The sequence below is a fragment of the Dichomitus squalens genome (genome assembly GCF_000275845.1).
Source record: "Dichomitus squalens LYAD-421 SS1 unplaced genomic scaffold DICSQscaffold_8, whole genome shotgun sequence".
Lineage (NCBI taxonomy): Eukaryota > Fungi > Basidiomycota > Agaricomycetes > Polyporales > Polyporaceae > Dichomitus > Dichomitus squalens.
Window position 1 is genome coordinate 1 of NW_006766890.1, and position 22,123 is coordinate 22,123.

The window sequence follows — 22,123 nt, forward strand, 5'->3', positions numbered from 1 at the left end:
GAGATGGGGACTAGGGAGCGCCTAAGGGGGTTCTTATATACTAGAGGGGCTGCTTAGCAACCAAGGACAAGGCGCGAGAGCGAGGCAGTGAAGATGACAAAGAGAGAACAAAGGGCGAGAAAGAAAAGGCAAGGGCATGGCGATCACGGGAACGTAGCATGCGGCCGTGGGAACGTATCTACAGTGTCCAAATTGGGATGGGCTAGAAAAGGAGATGGTCCGCGAATGGAAGGTGGGCGTCAAAGGGAGGGGAATGGGCGGCAAAAAGGGGCGTCTGTCCAACGTCCGTGACACGTCCCGCGTGCTAGTGACCCCTTTTACGAGCTCATGCGCGACGATGCATTAGCGGCGTTGACATAGGTTGAAGCCAGTGATTCAAAGGGAGACATATATTGATCATGGACTACAGATCAGGTAGATACATAGGAGGGTTGAGCTTGCGCGCGGCTCGTAGAACACTTGCTGAGGTAGGCAAGGAGCTGCAGGCTGAGCAGCGTATCTCCGTTCCGTGACGTCTGCAGATGTTAGGACCAGTAGACGAAACCTAGACAAATATGTGCGCAGGGGCTCTGTCCGTTTCTCCTTCCCCGCACACCACATGCACCATGGCCGACCCAGGGCGAGCGACTACAAGTCAACATCTGCAGCGCCTCAACGGCGCAATTGAGGAAATCGAAGATGTGCGTACCGGATGTGAGACAAACCTCAAGAAAACGACGCAGGCTCTGCGTTATCTCCTAGAGGAAAACAAAGCCTTGAGGGCGGAGTTGAAGGTTGTTGTGGACAGGTTGGCCTTCGTGGAGGCAGTCATGGACATTGAGGAAGAGGGAGGGAACGAAGACAGGGCAGAGAGAGCGGGCATAGGGACAGGCGAGGGCACAGGCGAGGACATAGGCGAGGGCACAGGCAATTTGGCGTCGGAACCAGTCCTGGATAGCAAAGCGGTGGCCAACGAGAGTGAGGCACTGGCAAATAGCCAAATAATCAAGGCGAGTACTTACGGGTGCATGTAGATGATGTGATAGAGATAAAAGGATACTATTATCTAGAACGTGGTCAACTTGACATATCTGCGTCTGTCGGGCGTTGAGAAACTAGTCAAAAGATACTTACCCGACTATCCTGGTGAGGATGAAGAGTGGCCACTCGACCCAGCAACCGGTCAGAGGTACCTATGCTGCAAATGGAATGCATCTGCAAGAGATCGCGTCAACACGGAGGGCCTTACGGCACTCAGAGATGCTGTCCGGGCGTCCGGTGCACTGCGCGAGCCAAAATGTGCGCCCTATCTAGGCAAGATTCTCGATGCTCACCTTGATGCACGGTTTGCAGCCAAGTTCGGATACATGGCGCACGAGTACAGGACTTATTGCAAGGAGCAAGCAGTCCAGGTGGGGCAGGCAGGCGAAGGTGGGGCAGATGATGAGGATGCCTTCGGACCAGACCGGGGAGAGGATGAGGACGCTGTAGAAGGGGAGACAGAGGCAGCGCGGCTGCAACGCAGTATCCGGCGCACCCGTGCAGTTACTGTGAGTGATGGCATTGATAAACAAAAGTGATGGTAACACGTGAACACACCTATTCTTGACAGGTCGCTATGCAGCGGGAGAGGAAGGCCAAGGGCACTGCATGGGACGACCCGAGATATGCAGGCGCCTTCTTGGTGAACGCGCAATCAGATTACGAAGACGAATTCAAGGAGGGAGATCGTCCCGCCGGCGTACCTGTGAAAAGCCGGAACCAGAGTCGACAAGTCTGCTTCAACGGTGAGATCCAAGAGAGCCGGGGCAGGTGGCAGAGAGGCCACGACATCGTCGACAGGGCTCGGTGACCGAGAAGAACCCAGAGATGCAGGCGCGCCAAGTGCCGGAACAAGCTCCTGCCCTACGTCGGCGCCGTCAAGTCCCAGAGGAGAATCAGACCTGAAAGAGCCAACCAAGTCATCCCCTGGCCCAGAGAAGGCGGGATCATCATCAAACACTGGCGAAAAAGGTCGAGATGAGTTGCCCGGAGTGGGAGCACTGTGAGGGACGAAAATGTCGTGAGTCTCACTGAATATACCACCACACTCGAGGTTGAGTCTCCCGACACCATCGACAATGTCAAGGCGAATGTGCAACGCATATCAAGATCATTTGGGTCATCAGACACCATGAGAAATGTACTCACCGAGAGGTCGCGCCACTGCGGCTCAGGTCAGCGGGAACGGACCGATCTTCACGCGCAACCGGCGCATATACCCTGTGCTAAGGTTCTCCAGGGCCTTGCTGGGCTGGATTGGGAGCCTGAACTTGAAGTGCGGCACGTTGGCTGGCTGGCTGTGTGGCCGCAAGTCGGCGATCAGTGCGCGCGTGGTTTGTCGTGGTCTGCTTGCTAACAAAGTCGAATCCGTGGATCTGTTTGGAACATTGATGCTTGCAATAACATTGTGTGAAGTCTTGCCACCGTGGCTTGAGAGGCATGAGGTGTGGTAGACGATGGCTGTATGCAGCGATGGTGTATGTGTAGTTATTGCGGGCAGACTCGCTGTGTACATGATGTAATCGCGCGCGCAAGGACGCGTCGAAGGCCGTGACCGCGATATCTGATCAAGCTACAACCGATAACTCCCTTATCTGACGAAAATTCAAGTCTTGTCTTCAGGACATCGAGCCTGCTGGATTGAAATTGAGGGAACATAATGGGAATGTAGTGGTGACGTGTATATACTCAGCATATCCCCCGGGAAGAGGAACATGTATGGGAATGTGGCGGCAATGAGGCGGTAATGCACTCATCCTCTTCTTGTTCCCAACCTCCGTAATCTGGCGCTTCGCGCGGTGTTATGCAAGGCGCTGTAGTCGCCCTCGCTTGTCCCTTCAGCATTAGAAGCGCCCGTTTCCCGATATGGTAAGCTCTGCATAACGAAGGGGTGCGGCTAACGTGCTGAGTTACCTCGGGACTTAAACTCCATGGTCCGACGGTGTGTGTAAAAGCCGCGCAGGGGCCTATCGTTTTGAAAACAGCAAGTATATCGACGTACTACCTATTCTCCTCTCAACGAATCGACCTGACCGTCTTGGCCCTCATGATCGCCAATCTCTCCACAACTCGGATACTCCAGGCGACTCGGATGCTCGGTCCTCTGTATCGTTGAACCACACGTTGCATTTCCGGCCAAATGGGTTCGTCAAGGGGCAGGTGTCGCGGTGGAGGTTATCCACATCACTCTGGAGAAAGCGGAGACCTTGCATGCATCCGTGGCTCTGCATCTAGAGCATGTCGGGGGAGAAGGCGAGCCAGAGCTATCTGGAGATAAGCTAGAGCAAGAAGACGGTGACGAGTAGTCAGGTCTCAGGAGCAAGACGATCATATCCGCGAGCCTCGATTGAGACGTGACTAGCTGGGATGCATAGAGGACTTATGGATGAGCTGGGCTGGAGGGCCGTCAAGGACTCCGACAGTGTTATCAAAGGAAGTTAGTGCATTATTCATTCAATCTCCATCTCCGTGTCCAACCACCTTCATCAATATTGCGTGACATGCCATTGCCTTACCAATGCGTCCCGAGTTGACATCTATCAGACCTTCAATTTCTGTCATAGCTGGTTCGGCCAGAACCGTGGCCACATTGATAGACAGGAACACAGCTGTGAAGTCCGGGCCTCATCAGCTCGTGCACGGGCCAACCCTTGTACAGTCAAGAGCCTCAGGATGGGTGAAAACATACGTAGCAGTTTGCCCAGAAGATACTTTGGACGCATCATTCAAAAGGCCGTCGCTATCTGCTTGCGTCTGTGATCAACGGAAGGGCACGATAGCAGATCAGGAAGACAGAACGTAAGGTAAGTGGTGAGCCGTATATGGCACTGGAGTCAGGCTCGAACGCACTCATCACAGCTTCTTGCCTAGATTTTTGTGGCAAAAAAGCCGTGCCTGATCATGTGTACGGCAGCAAGGAAAGGGCAGGACCCAAAGAACCTCTGCCGTACGGCCGAGGAGGGAGGATTGGTGGAGGAAGGGGCTTCTCATGAAAGACACCCATATGTCGCGTCCACCGTGACCGCGTGAGGCGTCTTCAGGGCTTCTCGATCCACGCGTTCCGCCACGCCAGGACTAGTCTTACGCCTCGTTGCTCTTCTTCTGGCCGAGGTCGAATCTTACGCACCTTATCGCAAACATTGATGTGTCTACGATCATTCTGTCCCGTGTGCTGCGGTAGATCACCATGACATTAAGTACGATCATGCCTGTGGCGTCCCGTCAGTGTGCTCGCCTGCACATACTACAGACTCATCTTTCAGCACCCCTATGGCCATCCAGAACGACTATCGACCTCCCAACACGTTTCGAGGCGACGATGGAGGCGGTAAGCAGACCGAAAGCCTTCTTATGTTCTCGTGACTGAATGGATGAGACAGGCACGAGAGAGACACTGCCTCCTGCTCGCGGTGAACACGACACAGACTCTCCTGGACGACTGGATGGAGAAGCGAACCGTCCTGAGGGCGCTTCCAACTCGATCTCAACCGCGACAGCCGATCGCGACAAACCTGAGCAACATGATACAGACTCTCCTGGACGGTCGAATAGAGAAGCGAGTGGGAGCAACGGTCCTGGGGGCGCTCCCAACCTGAATCCATCCGCGACAGCCGATCGCGACGAACCTGAGCAACACGCTGACGAGGCTCGCAAGGATGCTAACGAGGGAGACGGAGATGCGCAAGGGTCCCAGACGTCACCTCTCCCATCTCCGACTTTCGACATCGCGACTTTCGTCCCCGGCTTGTATCGCGTGCTTGACTTGATCTTCGAGAGGGGTAGTGGCGGTCTAGGTCAGGCTACCGTGTTCAGGGCATCGTATACCATATGACTCACCTCCTTTACAGTCGACAAGATCATCATCGAGCAGGAGTCTCTCGGTCGTCTCATCAATTTCCTGCGGCCCAACGCCTACGCCTCGATCACAAAGGTCGACTTCTCTGCGCTTGACCAGATCCAGGTGAAGCCTGTGGGATTGTACGGAAGCAAGTCAGCCATCGTCGACTTCCTCCGTCACAAGGGCATTGTCGACGAAGAGATGTGAGTTTGCAGCCGTTCACGTGTGTTTCCGGCATGCTCAATAGATGCCAGAGCTTCGGCCATGCTCCAGCCCACAGATTCCTCTGTCGACCCGACCCGACCCGAGCTCCGGTCAGGAATGTACATTCACCTCCGAGAAGGTGAAGAGGTGATGCACGTCATCTACTGGCCTGAGGACACCACGTGGGACGACGACTGCCTGCCATCCGTGAGCAGGAATAGGATCACGTTCATGAGGTGAGAGGTCGCCCATCCCGAGTCGTTCGACGCATTGACAGTATTGCATCATCTAGATATCTCAACAAGATCTGCGACCAGGTGATCTGTTTCATGTCGGACGAGCACGCGAATGCCATCATCTGGCGAGGCGACGACCCCGACAGCGACCAAGAAAGCTTGGATGATGAGGACGCCGACCGGCTGTTCACGTTCGAGGTCTCCAAGACCAACGAGCAGGAAGAAGGCGTCACAGTCAGGCCAGGCTTCGAGGTGAGCGGAATGGGTTCACATCAAAAGAGAATTCAAGCCGATTCCTGTCAGCTCCCCACCCCGATTCTCTCCGCAAGCAACTCGGAGAATGCGTCTACTTTATCTGACGTTCTACGCCCGCGTCTCATGAGGGGCGAGATGGCGCAGGGAATCCTGACAGCGCAGTATGTTGCAGAGCAACAGAGAGTCAATCACCTCAGAGAGTCCGTATCGGAGCAACGCTTGAAGGATCTGTTGTAAGTTATTATCTGGCCCGTATCGTGCGCAGGATCTGTCTCATGATTATACAGGCAGAAGAAAGTGATTCGATTGCGCGAGACGCTCTCCTGTCAGGCCCTGGAGATACTCTTCAAAGCGAAGTATAGCTTTGACCCGACTCTACATGACGCCATCACGCGGTACCGGAGCTCAGTCGCAGATGTCAAGCGGTCTATGGCAGAGACACGGAAGAAGGAGCTGGACGCGATGTTGAAGCGCATCGACGAAGACAGCGGTCAACTTGCCGCCAGCATCAAGGAGTCGCTATCGTCTCAGGTTTTGCAGAAATTTCCGTACGTATCGCCTTCCATTATGTTCTCTGCGCGTATTGAAAGACCATCCAAAGCCTGCTGGCCAGTCGTAACACCATCCAGCAATCCGATGCCGCTGTTGAACCTAGAAATGTGCCCCTTCCTCTGGATAATGGTATGGATGCCTTTTTATTGACGCACCTGTGTGTGGCTGAGCCATACTTAGAAGACATCCGTGGCCTACGCACCGTGTACGAGGGCGTCGGGCGGTTGATAGACGAGGTTCTTGCTATTCAGAAACTCAACGGCGTGACCACGGACAGGTACAAGACTATCAAGGAGCGCATCCTCGTACTCGATTACTTGCTGACCGCTGATACCGGCATGAGCGAGAAGGAGCGTGCTGACCTCGTCGTGTCCACACTTCGGGACGGATATCCCAAGCCCTGGCAATCTCGTGCGGGTTGGTCGAGGAAGGTCGTCGGATTCATGTTTGGTGGTACAGACTCCTCCACACCACGTACCATCGATGTACCCGAAGATGTCCTCGATGTCGATGATCAGGCCTTCTTCTCACGTCTGCCATCCATCGTTGATCGTTCTCCCCTTCTAGCCGAGCCTGCGGCAAGTGCCACTGAGCTTGCAGCGCAGCATTTCTCGACCACGATCAAAAAGGAAGCGCAGGATCTCTCTAGGCGGATACGGACTATCCAACGCGACACGTGCAAAGCTCAAATCACGCGACAGTCTCAGATTGACGAGGAGAACCAATTGGAAGCTTTGCGAGTGGATATCTTGGCCACGTTGAGGTCGAGTCCAGAGAGTGTTCATGCCAAGTGAGGTGCCTAGTGAACTTCCTTGATACCTTTTCCTGACTCAGACGTTCAACAAGGGATGTCATGACAATCAACGATATTGAAGAGGAAGCACAACCATGTCAGTATCGTTGGCTATGTCTGTGATCTGCAGACTCACCTTCTGCTAGGGTCATACTCGTCATATTCATATTCCAGAGCCACGTTCTATAGGGTCGACACAACGAGGGAGACGTACACTGAACCTCAAGTCCGATATACGCTACATCCTCTTGAACTCCGAGAAGACGACACTCACCGTATGCGAGAGAACGCAAGTCACGTTCCTTCTCCTCATGTGCGCGCATCCTCCACAACCTCCTTCATTTTACCCGTGGATACATCCATCATGTGAGTAGACATCGGCTGTGATGAGATGATAATGTGTTTCTAATTCAATGGGTAGTTACGCCCATTTGCTCCCGCAAGCCCGCTGTCTCTTGATCACTCGGGACCGCACAGGCGAAGGCAAGGTCTATTTGTCTAGTACCATGAACCTCCAGGCGGCGCTCGACAAGCGACCATCTAAGGAATTGAAGCGCGACAAGATCGGCGAGAATTTCTTGCTTGCTTACGATGAGAACAAGCGCATCTTGGCCGTGTGCGGTCTGTCGAACATGGGTGTAAGTCTTCTGCCTCGGGTTGTGCTAGTCCACCTCCGACTCATGTCATGCAGCGAGATTCTCGCTTGCAGTTGCATACTTTCGCTTTTGACGAGACATACACAACGCTTCAAGGCATGGGAACGCCAGTCAACCTCAGCTCTTGGTATGATTCCGACACCGTGGTCATCAAGCACGTGGAATTTGTCAGCGGTAGCGAAGAGCTTCTCTTCGTCGATGACCAATGTCGTGCACGTATCTTCTCGCTTGTGACACAGCAATTTCGGTACGACCCAGACCTCTCATAGGTTTGAACGTTCACTAAACCTGCGACTTGCCAGCCCCGCTACGCTACAGCTATTGAACCGGCCCTCATCAATTCATTCAACGCCAGATGGGTCATGTTTCTTTGCCATCGATGAGCCTACCGAGGACGCCGACACTGTTGCTGTGCGAGCCTTCCACTGGACTAGCTTCGACTCGCCGGAAGGCATCAAGGTGACCATACCCAAGAGGTTTCTAGAGGGCTGTGTCGTGACGTCCCTGCTTTCACGCGAGAACGTCTATCTTTTGGGCATTGACCACGCCAATTCTATGCTAGGATCTGCCGCCTTCACCATCACTCGGAGAATGACGGCTTTTACGTTCAAGGAGAAGGGTGGGACAGCGTCTGGGCGGAAGGAACAGACAACAGTTCACAACTCTCTCATCGATTGCCACGCAGCTGTCTGGACGCGATTCCCCGTCGTTCCTGCGGTCCGTCGGGACACCGTCGTGTCGACGCTGCGCGAGCGCCGCTCGCTCGTCTTTGTCTCGAAAGAGAATCCTTCATCTATCGAGCCTCACTTCTCAACACTCATCGAGGAGTTCGAGCGCATGACGCACAAACCCACTGGCGGCGAACTCAAGAACATACAAATTCTCGCTCTTTCTCATGACACTTTCTTCTTGGACAGCTCTCTCGTCCATGCATCTACTTTCCGGGCAGGCGAATGGCTTGTTGAACTCTTGTGCCTGATACCCATCCATATCGCCATCACTAGAGACAATCGTTTTGTGCCGCTGAAGGATGGAGTCTGGTCTCCTGATGTCGAACGCTCTCTGCTAGGGGCTGACGTTGCCAAGATTGTCGACAGCATTTCCTTTGGCTGGTATGAGTCGCTCTTCCAGTCGTACATGGCGAAGAAAGTCAGTACATTTCCCCATAGTCTTCTGCATGTGATTCACCCGTCTGCAACCCCGTAGCCCGTCAAAGTTGTCTCTTCCATGGGTGAGGAGATGAGACTGCTGTCGCGTCGGGTGCAGCTGACAGAATGTCAATTTCCAGGTGAACAGTCCGTAGGCAAGAGTTTCGCACTCAACCACCTTGTGGATACCTCCTTTGCTGGCTCCGCGATGCGGACAACGGAGGGCGTGTGGATGTCTGTCACGCCCACCGACGAGGCCCTCATTGTTGCTCTTGACTTCGAAGGTTCGTCGCTCGCATGACTTTGGTTGACCACCCTCATTTGACGGTTCCCTCAAACATTAGGTGTTCACAGCATAGAGCGTTCCGCACAAGAAGATACCCTACTGGTTTTGTTCAACACCGCAATCTCGAATTTGGTATGCGTGCCCGTTGATCCTCCCTCGCAGTACATGTCTTGACAGCTTTGCGCAGGTCCTTTTCCGTAACAATTTCGCAATGTCTCGTGACATCGCCGGGTTATTTCAGTCTTTCCAGTCTTCCGCTACAGTTCTCGATCCTGATGCAAATCCAATGCTCTTCCAATCAACTCTGGTCATCATCATCAAGGTGACCTAGGCTATCAATTATCTGTAATACCTCCTAATGAGACGTACGTGTAGGACGTTGCTCCTCACGATACCAATGATATCAAGAAGGAGTGCGTTGTTTATGTCCTTCATTTGACGTCACCGTGCCTAAAACTACATCCCAGATTCCACATGAAGTTCCAGCAGATCGTTCAAGCTGAACAGGCGAAGAACTTCATCTCGAGGTTGCACCGAAATAAGTTGGATATCGTGCCTTGGCCCTTGATGGGGCAAAAACAGTTCTATACCCTCTTCAGGGTTATTAAGAAGCGGCTGGACCAGCAAGCCATTACTCACCATGGGGGCGCAGTATTCTTGCAGACGATGAAGACACTCATGGCGAAGTTGAAGGTACGAATACCTCGACTTTAACTCTACTGAGTCATCCGGTATACTCATATATTTCCCAGGCCAATGACTGGGGTGCAATGTCTCGTGAGCTCACACATCTGAAACACATTGGTTCGTTCATCGCTAAATTCTATTGCCCTTCTACAGAAAACCTGGCAGCTCATCGTGTACATGTGCTCGTGTCCCTTCTACCCAATGCGCTTGCCTTTGGCGCCACTGAGGTGGTGCCTGACTTTGAACCCCTGCTAGTACGTAAACCTCTATTCAGGGTTTCTGGTAATATTCTGAAACATGTATCCATGTTTGCCCAGGACTTTGATACCGCCTCTGTCATTGATATGCAAGACACTACGTCGCGTTTCTATTTGGGCGAAGGAGGTCCGCAGGGCCAGCCCGAGAGCTGCGATGAGGTTCTTCGTGGCATATGCGAATCATTTGACGAAGATGGTACTCGCTTCTCCCAGCCGGAGGCAGATTGGAAACAGTCCCTTCAGACATTCCTGGACCATCTAGTGGACATCCGGGTCGAGCACGTGCGAGGCTGGCTGAACGCTAACACGTCCAAATTCGGTTCCACCCACTCTGAAGTGCAACAACTGTTCCGGACATTCGACACAGCTGTCATCGACCTCAAGAGTAGTGTTCGAATGTGCAGTATCCAATGCGGCTCCTGCAATCTCAGTTGTATCCTCGGACGGCACCATGAGGGACAGCACAGTTGTCGAACCGACCACCGTTGCGTACATGTGTGTGAGTTCAAAGGAGCTGATCATGGGGAAACAGAGCCATGTGGGCTTCCGTATGTCTATCCTCTTCCTCAGTTTCTCCTTTCCCACTCTGAATCAACTATCACAGAGCTGGTCATCCGGGATCCCATCTGTGAGTTCTGCCTTTGCCAAGTTATCGGTGCTTACCTGAGCTTAACAACGCAGCTGCGACGTAACCGCCCATTTGTGTGGACAACCTTGCAAGCTCAGTAGCAAGAAAGGCTGTCAGAAGGAGTGTATTAAGGTGGGGTTTTTTATTTACCTATGACAAGAGAGAATGGAGCAATCTCATCTACCTTTTTGTTAGATGGCCGATCACACAGACGGAGAGCACATGTGTTCTGCAACCTCGCATGAATGTGGGATGGTTCGTCATTATCGACCTACGTCCTTGTACGGAGTCTGATGAAAATTTCAGCCGTGCAGTCTCGCTACTATCCGCCTCCACAACGGGTGGGTTTATAACTGTGAAGGACGGTGCCGTATCCCAAGGTTTGTCGCTCTTGTCTCACCGGGTCAGTGCATGCAAATTGAAGACGCAACATTTATTGTAGCGATCTTCCTCACAACGAGCATCGTTGTGAGAACACGCAATGCACCATTGATTGCCAGTTGTGCAAGCGGCTCTGCTCTGAGCATGATCACCTGCATGGTCTTGACTCTGATGCCGTCCACCTTTGCGGGTATGCATAACACGAGGAAATTTGAGCGGATGTTGGATTTACAAGTCTATTTGTAGGCAAGAGCATCCATGTGCTGCATTGTGTCAAGAAGGAGTGTGTCATGTGGACACGGCACCACAATCAGTCGAAGCAACATTCACTGGTAGGCATGAAAGCTTCCAATACACCAAGGTTTGTCCCCGTTTCTGCTCCTGCAAGAAGTGCTCAGCTTATTCTGTTTGGTTTGCAGTATTCTCAGGGTGAGATTTCGAAAGTGAGGCGCATCGTTGCTGCCACTAATATATACCGTCTTCCACGCGGGACTATTAGTCATGAAGCGCCTCCCCTGCGTAATCCCCATCGCTGCAGGTGAGGTCAAGCATGGAGGCAAGCATAGGCACGACATGGGTCCCAATCCCTTCCACTACTGTCAGGAGCAGTAAGGGCCAGGTCGCTTGTACATGCCTGCCTCCGGAGCTTACGTCAATGACAGGTGTCCAGACTGTGGCTACTTTTGCACTCTGCCTCTGGGTATGTCTTGTGTCTCGTTCTGTTTCTTGTTTTGTATGATGTATAACTGATATATATGTAGGCCACCCACAACAAGAACATGAGACTAGCCATGGCTCCATGTCGAGAACCAAATGGGCCGTCGACGGCGTGGATGGCACTGTGCTTGAAGTGAATGGCCGCAAATTCGGTTCCAACGATGATGGCGCACCAATGCTCTGCTCAATGTACTGTCGGTCCATGGGTCGTCATGTTCACGTAGATTGGTGTCGTGCTGATGATCCTTCGAAATGCGATGGACCTGAGCATGAACACATCAAGGCGCTTATGCTGCCGAAGAGGAACAAGGCCAAGGATTGGATCACTCACAGCTTGTATTGGAAACGTACGGGTAAGCACCGACTTTTCAATTACTCCTGAGTGCGTCGTTAACTAGATTTGTTGCTCAGGTTTCAAGGGTACGGCGTTCTGATACTCTCGCCGACAGATGGCGTTTTACATCTAACTCTCAACTAGATCCATATTCGCAGGAAGATCAAGCCGAGTTCGCCAGATGGTAAGTAGCATGGCTTGCTTCGATGACACGACTTTGACGCTCCTGTCGTAGCGATAGAATGTGCGGTGGTGAGTATCAGACATCATCTAGCTGCATGTCCACCATACATATATGTGCCGCCTGCAGGCCCCGAACATGATTCCATGACTCACGCCGGGGCCAAAGTCTCCTACTGCACTTTGCCCATCCTCCATCGTCGCCAGCCACTTGACCAGGTGCCCGCCAATGGCTTGGGGTATGTATCCAATGACGGCCACGCTTTCTCATGTCGGAATCCAGCCGTACTCCGTCAAGCATTCCATGTGTATGCCAATCCAACTTCTATGGACTCTGTCTGTGATATACTCACTGCTCTGCACCGCATAGCATCTTCGCCATTGACAGGTTGGTCATGCATACCACCTCTGCACAAGTGATTCACATGTCTCTTAGATCGGGTTCTATGAGCGCCGGGGATCGTCGACCACTTGACAACACTCCGACAACGCAGCTCATCCGCAGAAGTCATAACAACCGACTTGGAGCTGCCTATTCTTCCCTTCATGGTTTTTGGGAGGCGCGACACCGTGCGGTCGCCGTCAACGGGGGCAACGCCCGGAGAGACGCATACTCGGTGATCCTGTTTGATCACAGCGTCACTACCGTAGTCACACACGACTTCAACAGTTCGCCAACTGAACTCCTGAACGCTGTGTTGCGCTACAGGACAGATGGAGGGACAAATTTCACATTGGCTATAGAGACAGCTCGAGCGTGCATGGAGAGGCACTGGAGTACTGAGCGGTAAAGATATTATAACATCTGATATACGTGCACCTCACTGATCGCTGTTTCTGCAGCGTGCCTGTGGTCATCTTCCTCTCGGATGGAGAATGTGGGATTGCAGACGAGACTATGCAGGATCTCTGCAGGCGGTCGATCGCTCTTGGGTCAGCATCTCCAGGTGAACTACTGGCTGACAGAGCACTGACCAGTACTCAGAAAACCACTGTCCTTCCACGCCGTCTCGTTTGGTCCTAATTCTGGTATCATGCAACGTATGGCTCAGATTGCTCGAGACGTCGAGAGTGGGGCTCCGCAAGACCCGTTGAATCCGCATGCTGGTGTACCTTCGTCATACAATCAGGCCTTAGACACGGTGCGTGCTCATCGCTACTTCCCTCTCGTATAGTCCACTTGATCTCTTGAATCCTACAGGTCCGGCTCGCAGAAACGTTCCTTGGTATCGCGGAGTCCCTGACTAAACCTAGGGGTGCTCTGTTCCGTGGATGAGAGGTCGACGCAACAACGAACTGTGTGTATCTCTACCGCAATTTGGCCGCATGTCGCATGAACTCTCCTGTACAAATATCGCATCGCAATCGCTACTGGCACGCTCCTCCCCCTCTGTACGAACTCGTCGACTGTAATTTGGGAAATCTCTCTTGTATTATGCAATCGTGGATCTTATGACACGTTCCCCGTGTGTATGCCATACCTTCATATCTCAGGGCCTTTGGTGCAGAGGTATTGTGCTCAATACAACGCGCCTTCAGGTGGGCGTGCAAGTCTTAAGAGTCCGCAGGAATGGGAACATGCGGATATCCTATCGTCACACATTACAATGTACATATACGGATGCGGATGCGGGACCAGCGTGCTTCGGTGCTTCGGAGGTGGAGGTGTAACTACAGATCACTCAGCACTATGCGGTGTAACGTAAGAGTCGTTCCCCGTCGGGGAGAAAGGGAGACGGCTCGTCTCAGATGATTTGCGGTGCGAGAGGTGTCACGGTATGCTGTCAACGGAGCTGAGACGGTGGCCCAGACATAAGTCGAGAACGACGATATATAACGTCGCGCGATAGGGGGATAGGGGGACGAGGATGTACACGATGCCCACCTCGCATCTCACCTCGTGGAGGGCCGGTGGGCGTTCCGCCGCTCCGCCTCCAAGACGACCTTAGGCCCGCGTTTCGCCATCGTCCACAAGAACAGCGCGACGACGACGACGAACTGAAGCCACAACCACGCCTCGATCACGTAGCCGACGAGGCCCTCGTGCTGCCCAGCAAGCGGATCCGCCACGGACCCACCCTTTCGGACAGTCACCGAGCGGTCCGCCTCCGCACACGCCTCGTCCTCCTCCTTTCGCCGTACCGGCTCCGCCGCAGGAGGGGGAACATCCGAGACTCCCGACGCGAACGCCGGAGGGGAGAACGCGCCATTGCTCGCGACGCGCCTGATCCGTCCCGCGATGTTGTCGAACGTCTCCCCGAGGACCTCGGGGTGCACGTTCCGGAAGAACGCGGACGAGCGCCGGCCGAGCGACGAGGTAGACGCAACCGAGAGCGATGGCTCCACCCCGTCGGACGTGTCCTGCCAGGAGGCTGACTGCGGGAAGCGACCCTCGATCCAGCGGTTCGTGCGCGCGCGTACAGTCTGAGAGAGCTGGAGCTGCCGCTGTTTCGACGCGGGCGAGCGGGCCTTCTCCGGGGTGGGAGTGGGCGGTTCAACGTTCAGCTGCAGAGGTGCGCGCGGCGGTGTGGATGGGTCTGGCTTGTCCCATGTTGCATGGTCCTCTTCGACCGCGGATAGCGTGATCGGAGGAAGGGTGGCAGCGGATGCGCTGGGAGAGACGGGCGATGAAGCGAGACCGGTGAGATCATAGAGGCTGCTCGCGCGCAGATGATGGTTGATCCCGCCTTGTGCCCAGTCGTCGCCGTAGTCACTCCCGAGCTCGCTGCCTAGGCTCCGTCCGCGGACCAGGCCGTCGACTGGGCTTTGCGAAGCGCTGAGTGACGGGGACAGTGGTGTGAGCCCACCTTCCGTCGCTGCGGACGACCATGCAGGCGTCACATCGGACGGTGGTCGGAAGGCAGGAGAAACCTTGAGCATGGGCGGATACTCGCCCCATCCAGCGGAATCGACACTAGCATCCGCATCAGAGTCGAACAGTCCGACCACGGTCTTGCGGGCTTTGCTGTGAGCGACTCGGTTCGCGATAGCACCTTGCACGGTGCTCTGCATGTCTCTAGTGATACCTCCTGCGAAGACGTCGGATTCTGGGGGATTCAGGAGGTTGCTCATGCTGCCAGCGATCGACCTCCGAAGACTGCTGAAGCGAATGGTATAATCTGCAGGCGATGGGGAGCCCGGATCCCGCGGTACGTCGAGGTCTTCCTCCTGGATCTCGAGATCGACATCTCCGTCATCCAGGAATTCGTATACTCTTCGTATGCTCTCCACATCAAATTGGGTGGCTCGCACGCGCTCTTCGGTCAGTGTCTGTTGCTCCTTGATCTGCACATTCGTCTCCTCTAGTTCACGGATCTTCGACAAGAGCTGTGCAACAATCGCATACTCGGCTGGAGGGAGATCGACACTGGAACCAGGAGGTGTAGGGAAATAGGAGGCGGGATCAGCAGGGAGAGGTGGATCGTCCTCATCAAGGCAAGCGTTACTCGGTGAATGTGCAGCCGAATAATCAGAACCAGAAAGAGAGCTGCCAGCGAATGCAGAAGAATTGCTCGCGGTCCGCTTAACGGGGCTTGACCGAGGCAGGTAGTTGGGAGGGGCGAAGTCCTTGACCTCGTCCGGAGCGCTACCGAACGCTGCTTGAGACGTAGACCTGTCTTTGAGGGCTTGCAGGCGTGCTTCTCGCTCCTCTTTCCGCTTCTGTGCAGTGACCGCATTCGTCGCAGCCCTCGCCTGCTGCTCGAGCTCGATGCCCCGTGCTTGCATCTTCTCAAGCTCATCGCGGAGAGTTTGGATCTCTTCTTCGAGCTTGCGGAGCTTTCGCTTACCGGCTTGATCTGCCTTCAGGGACTCGGACTCGAGTTTTTCGAGCTTCTCGATGAGCTCCGCGTTCTGGTCGGACAGAGAAGCGAGATCCGCGGGGGTGACGGATACTCTGCGAGCGCGGCGGTAACGAGCGGCGAGGCTTATAGGTTGTGAAGGAGGGTCTGGAGAAGCGGGAAAAGCGACGGACGCGAACGAAGGAGGGTCGATAGAAGGGATGTCTAGGTGCATCTGGGATGCGGGGGGCGAGGTTACAGGTGTAGACCCCGAGCTGGGGAGACGAGCGAGCAAAGCCTCATGCTTCGCCTTCAGCGTAACGTTGTCGCTATACAACGACTTGCACAGCTCGGCTGTCACGGTGAGCTCTGCGGGCGTTGCAGCGAAAAGCTCAGACGCGGAGACGAAGAGGATAGTCGTGATACCGCACCTGACTCGCGGGACTTGATGATGCCGCCCGCCTTGAGCAACAGCTCGGACAGCTCCTCGCGCGATTTCTCGTTCATCCAGTCCTCGACCCCTGGCGTACCCGGAGGTCCAATGCTATCCGCGCTCTTTGCTGCAGCGTTCATCAGGTGCGTAGTGACCGTAACAGGCGAGTCCAGTATCATTTCCTCTAGAGGTGGGGCGTGAGGAGGTGCTACGCTGTCTCGATGGAGCGGTGCGAACGTGAGCAAGGTCGACTTGCGAGCCTTCGCGGGAGGAAGAGGGCGGCGGGTCGAGGAACTCGCTGACGCAATGCTGGTAGACAACATGGTTGTTCTGGTTGCAAGAATCAACTGGTCAGGAGCAGCTGGTCAACGCAAGTGTCGAGATAGGGTGACAGAAGCAAAGAACCAGACCCAGAATGTAGAGCAACGTCTGCCCCAAGCGCGCGTTCCAGTCCAGATATTACGCCAGAATGTGGTCAAACACCTGGCGATGGTGAGCGTCGTAGAGGCTGCGGCGTAGCAGTTCCAAGCAAGTGTGCGCGGACATCCCCAACGCGAAGAAGACGGCTGGGCTGGACTAGTGAGTCTCCTGAATCCCGCCTCAACGCCCAACGTCTTTCACGTGCCACTTACCCGCGGTCCTCTGGTACAACACTTCAGCGTTATCCTGGGTTCATTCATGAACATGTTTATACCATAAAGTATGCTGCTCCAATCATTCCCTGTATCCTAGACTCAAACTCCGCACAGCAGGAGTATTCTACCTCGTCAGCTAATCACCGCCGGCTCGCTGCAACCAAGCCAGCCGCAACCGGAAAGTATTCCTTCAGGTAGTAGCATTGATTAGGGCCACCCACATCCCGATTTACTGTAGTTCGATGCAAGACAAGCTCTCCTCTTATGCGTCTGCGTCTCTTACCACTACCTAAACAACGTATGGGATGCACGCCGACGGGGCGTATAGTAGTTACACCCGTAATGAGCCAATTGTCATCGCAACTAGTGACGCGGACTTCGTGTCGGGAAGACATATATAGTTTGCATGGCGACTTTACATTGCGACACATGCGCAGTCAGGAGGAAATTACAGACGAGACAACCATGTCTTCGGAATGCAGGGAATACAGGGAGCGATGCATGGCGTGCAAATGACCTAGCCAATCTTCATATGTACAAGGCAAGAATGAATGCGGTGCGGAGTTGCATATGCATGAAATACGTGGTGTCTATCTACTTTTGCTGGCCTTGTCCTGAGTTAGAACCGAACGAGAACGCGCCACCAGACGGCGCTCCGAAACCAAACGCGTTCGTGCCCTGCTGACCGGCGGAAGCAGGAGCACCGAATGGGGACGCCGCAGGGGCAGCATTAGAGCCACCCGCAGGCTGCGAGCCAAAGCCGCCGAAAGCGGAGCCCGACGCAGCCGGAGTGCTACCTGAGTTGGCGGTGGTGGACGACTGACCGAAATTAAACGAGAACGATGCTTTGTTCTCGGTCCCACTTGTCGTCGAACCTGAAGCTGGCGTAGCGGATGATGCGGCTGTGACATCCGCGGGCGCACCGAACCCAAACGTGGGCTTGGAGGGCTGGCCAGCCGGAGTACTCGTGGAGCCGAAGGTAGGCGTCGATGTGGAGGATGCGCTGAAGCCGAAGACGGGCTTCGACGCCTGCGAGTCGGCCTTCTGCGCCGTGCCGAAGGGCGATGCTGAGGAGGTCGATGAAGTTGTGTTCCCGAACGAGAATGCCGACTTCGGTGCGCCATCTGCTTTCGCTGCGCTGCCAGGAGCGGCACCCAAGGTAGAGTTCGCGGCTGGCACGCCGAAAGGCGACGACGATGCACCGGAGGCAGGAGCACCGAACGGTGACGGATTCGCGATCGACGAGGACGTGTTCCCGCCAAGCGAGAAGGCCGATTTGGCGGGCTCTGCGGGCTTGTTCGCGCTATTCGACGCGGCACCAAAAGGCGACGCACCCAAGGTTCCACTGCTCGTAGTTCCGAATCCGAAGGCGGACTTGCTTGCGTCCGACGGTTTCGTGGCGTTGCTCGCAGCGACGCCGAAAGGCGACGCTGTTGCGGACGTGCCCGAAGCAGCACCGAAGGGTGATGCCGTAGTGGTTGCACCGCCGAATGGGCTCGAGTTGGAACCGGGCGTGCTGGTGGCACCGAAGGAGAATGGCGACTTCGCTGCCGAGGAAGCAGCCGCTGCGCTGGAGGTACCAAAGGGATTTGCGGGTGCAGATGTGGAGGACGTCGCCGGCTGTGCGTTACTGTTGGTCACACCGAAGCTGAACTTTGGTGTCGAGCTTGCAGGCGTGGACGACGACCCAGGGGCCGGGAGAATTCCCGAGACAGGCGGGGCATTCGCAGCAGGGATAGGAGTCGTGGAGGCGCTTGCCGGCTTGGACGACACACCGAAATTGAACTTCGGGGCACTAGACACAGCAGCAGCAGGGGCCTTGGCTGCGTTGCTTGTGCTAGCGGCAGCCGAAGTCGTGGACTCGGGTTTAGCAAACGAGAACGTGGGTGCATTCGCGGGCTGCGAAGACGGAGGTGGTCCCATTCCTAAACGAGACAATAGCGAAGTACCAGGAGCTGCCTTCGATTGTTCATTGCCTTTCGCAGGGTCATTCGTGGCGTTGCCGAGAGGAGCAGGCGAGTTTCCTGCCTGCTGAGCGGGCGTTGGACCAAATGAGAATGAGGGCTTGGATGTCCCGCTCGCTGACGCAGGAGTCGTCGCTGTGGTCGTAGTGGGCGTGGGACCCTGGGCTGCTGGCTTGGCGAAGAAATTTGGTATTGACGAAGAACTCGCAGACGGGGCGGACGTAGCAGGAGTAGAGGTGGTCGGAGCAGAGGGCTTCGCAAAGAAGTTGGGGATAGAAGAGCTCGTCTGAGGTGCGACAGGTCGGGGATTAGGCGCATTAGAAGTGGCAGGGGCCGATGGTGCAAACGAGAAAGTGGGGGGAGGCTTGGATGGATCCGTAGAGGTCGTCGAAGGAGCGGGTGTTGTGTTGATCTTCGGCAGCTCTGACGTGCTCGACTTGCTCGCCGTGGAAGCACTGTTACCACTCGAAGGTGCGAAGCTAAAAGTCGTCGTCCCAGAACCAGATGGCTTCTCGGGAGCCTTATTGGTGGCGGGAGTGGTCGAAGAAATACTGAACAGAGACGGGGCGGTGTTGGAACTGGATGTAGTAGTACTCGGTGCGGATGCGGACGAAGGCAAAGCCTTTGGCGTGTCACTAGCACGAGCAGCCTGTTGTCTATCCCTGATCTTTGACATAGCAGCCGCCTCTAGGTCCTGCTTCTCCCACTTTGAGTACGACTTCGTCTTCTGCAACGCGGGGCTCTCAGCCGCAGGCGAGGCGGGTGCATGATAGACGGAGGAGATGCGACGAGTCAGTACAACCGGTGAGGGTGGGAAGATATTGGTTCGCGAAGCCGCGTTGGTAGTGACGGACTGTCTTAACGGTCCCCTCTTCACTGGACTTTCCCGTGACGATATCGTCGACGACCACAGCAGATTCTTCCCGGCAAGCTTTGAGGGAGACTCCTGCATCCAAACGTCAGGAGGGATACTCGCACTGCCACTTCGCGAATGACTTACCGGAACGTCGCGCGGTGTTTGCGGCTCCGAGGGAGTCGGGGATGAATCCTGCCATGCCAGCTCGTGACGCTCCTTCGCGAGCTGATATTCTTCTTCCGAGAGCCAAACCTCGACGTAGACATCCACGTGAGCACGCCGATCTGGGTGCTGAGAATCGCTGGGCTGAAGAACACGCTCATAAGTGAATCTTCGGGACCGAGAAACCACTAACGCTCACCATGGGGAACTTCGACCTCGATTTCTTGATCAATTCCTGACGAAGTCTCTGACCATTGGGTCCGACCTTGAACAAAACGCCATTGCACTCCCATTCTTCGCCTATACGCCTGCCCTTACAGAGAGGGTCGTTGGACACAGGGACGACGCCTTCCTGTGATTTCCGGCCACGTTTCTTACGCATGGACTTCTGCCTGGGCTGTTCGGAGTCGGACTCATCGCTCTCTTGGGACTGCGAGCCACGACCACGTTTCTGTCCACGTGTAGGACTTGCCTCGAGCTTATGGGAGGTCCTCCCTTTACGCCGCTGCCGTTTGGGCTGCTCCCCGTTGTCGCCGTCGACAATGTAATCATCGCCACCGAATGTCGAACCCGCCTCTACACGGTCCCTCTTCTTTCCTCTCACGACATCTTCGAGATCTTCGGCGCCCTCCGTCACATCCTCATCCATATTCTCGTCAGGAGACTGAGGGGACTTGTCAAGAGACACCTTACGAGCGCGCTTGTCGCGACGGGCGGTGCTTTGAAGGTCTAGACCCTCGTCGTCCTCGCTGCTCGCTACACGTTTCGACCCACGCTTCACGGGCTGTGCCTCGTCCACCTCCATGTCTTCGTCAGAACCATGCCATTCAGCCTGCTCGTCCCCATCGATCAGATCCTCTCCCTCAACGCGAGACTTCTTCGCAAGCATCTCTGGTTCCGAGTCGGCCTCGTCGTCCAACGCATGTTTACCATGAGATGTCCGCGTGACCAGTGGTTGCTTGACACCGCTAGTTTTTGGATTGTGCGCGGCCGAACCATTCGGAAACGGCTGAAGAGAAGTGTGAGACGTACGCTCCTGGTAGGAGGTCAAGTGGATGGTCGGAATGCTTGTTCTTGGGCCAAGAGAAGACCTAGGGAACAGTCGTTAGCTGTGATTGCAGTTTACGCCTTGTACTTGGGTACTAACTCAATCGCGTCGCCGTTGAGACCTGGAGGATATCCACTAGTATAACCACCCGATTTCACGAAGGATGAAGCTAAGGGGAGAGCTAAACAAACGTAGCTCAGTCCCGAGTGGCCTGGGTAGGCAGATGGTGGCGCAACATACCTGTATCCGCGGCTGTTACCCCGTCTTCCTCTGCACTCACGACTGGCTCTTCGCGTAGGTATGGCCTGCTTCCCTTCCCATCTCGTTGCTTCCTAGCGTGCAAAGCAGCGGCGTATGCTACATTGAAGGGCCTATTGTCGTCATCGGGAATGCCGTGCCGTCGCCGTGTAGCCCTACGCGCATACAGTCAACGGTGGCGCATGGGACCAGCGCAAATGATTACTCACTTCTTGTATCTCGTCTCCCTCCATTGACGGTAGTGTGGTGCTATTCGGGTCCAAGTGTAGAACGCCGCCAGCCCGAGCCCAAGCAGAAGAGTAATCTGGCCAGGATCAGACCAAGCTGGAGAGCGCTGAGGAGAGACCTGGAGGCGCCCTCCAAGGATATCTGATGATTCATAGTCCATGGCAAATGGATGAGACGGAGAGGCCTCTACGCGTGTGAGAGTCGCGCCGGGGGCGTCGGGCTGGCGCGTCGGTGGCCGCAGTGCAGGCGGTAGAGAGGGAAGTGGTGAGTCCTACCTGCCACAGGTCCCGCGCACTTGGCCCGTAGCGGAGATTCAACTCGACTATGCCCGATCTGGCCACACGTTGTTACGTAATCTGTTAGACGTCCACGCTCACGTCGCGGCGCGAGGGAAGCTTGCGTGGGTCCTCCATGCGCACGTAGGGCAGACAGGACTCATGTCGAGGAGAAGGTTGTCTTCTTCTCGTCAGTTGTGGGTAACCTCTATAGAGTCGCGTGGTCACATTGTCTGACGTTTTGGATAAGCCGGTTTCCCTGGTGCATCACCACTATAGACTCAGCGAGAATCGTCGCTGGGGTACAGTGCGG

The 22,123-nt window shown here is 55.0% G+C and overlaps 3 protein-coding genes across 3 annotated transcripts; 2 read left to right on the forward strand and 1 right to left on the reverse strand.

Annotated features, from left to right (window-relative positions):
• Window positions 1-605: 605 nt before the first annotated feature.
• Window positions 606-1,926, forward strand: DICSQDRAFT_168438 (uncharacterized protein; the record flags this gene model as incomplete). Its single annotated transcript, XM_007364047.1, has 4 exons — window positions 606-957; window positions 1,333-1,529; window positions 1,592-1,753; window positions 1,822-1,926. 4 exons carry the CDS (start codon window positions 606-608, stop codon window positions 1,924-1,926), a joined length of 816 nt encoding a protein of 271 aa, XP_007364109.1.
• A 2,461-nt stretch (window positions 1,927-4,387) lies between these two features.
• Window positions 4,388-13,448, forward strand: DICSQDRAFT_57253 (uncharacterized protein; the record flags this gene model as incomplete). Its single annotated transcript, XM_007364048.1, has 37 exons — window positions 4,388-4,814; window positions 4,869-5,061; window positions 5,113-5,298; window positions 5,355-5,786; window positions 5,841-6,122; window positions 6,209-6,895; window positions 6,952-7,004; window positions 7,075-7,264; window positions 7,320-7,540; window positions 7,594-7,801; window positions 7,857-8,703; window positions 8,761-8,785; window positions 8,843-8,986; window positions 9,047-9,120; window positions 9,176-9,310; window positions 9,364-9,401; window positions 9,456-9,681; window positions 9,741-9,765; window positions 9,829-9,929; window positions 9,993-10,480; window positions 10,537-10,560; window positions 10,614-10,692; window positions 10,756-10,815; window positions 10,867-10,940; window positions 11,003-11,131; window positions 11,188-11,312; window positions 11,441-11,549; window positions 11,604-11,641; window positions 11,703-12,011; window positions 12,137-12,176; window positions 12,228-12,244; window positions 12,303-12,480; window positions 12,543-12,560; window positions 12,609-12,959; window positions 13,016-13,105; window positions 13,158-13,314; window positions 13,374-13,448. 37 exons carry the CDS (start codon window positions 4,388-4,390, stop codon window positions 13,446-13,448), a joined length of 6,855 nt encoding a protein of 2,284 aa, XP_007364110.1.
• A 144-nt stretch (window positions 13,449-13,592) lies between these two features.
• Window positions 13,593-21,786, reverse strand: DICSQDRAFT_160649 (uncharacterized protein). The gene is made up of 11 exons (XM_007364049.1): window positions 21,517-21,786; window positions 21,290-21,462; window positions 21,149-21,230; window positions 20,201-21,092; window positions 19,984-20,145; window positions 17,618-19,929; window positions 17,017-17,050; window positions 16,383-16,644; window positions 14,070-16,320; window positions 13,786-13,843; window positions 13,593-13,761 (listed from the first exon to the last, which is right to left on the reverse strand). The coding sequence occupies exons 1-11, from the start codon at window positions 21,693-21,695 to the stop codon at window positions 13,708-13,710; spliced, it is 6,459 nt and encodes a 2,152-aa protein (XP_007364111.1). The 5' UTR covers window positions 21,696-21,786; the 3' UTR covers window positions 13,593-13,707.
• Window positions 21,787-22,123: the final 337 nt, after the last annotated feature.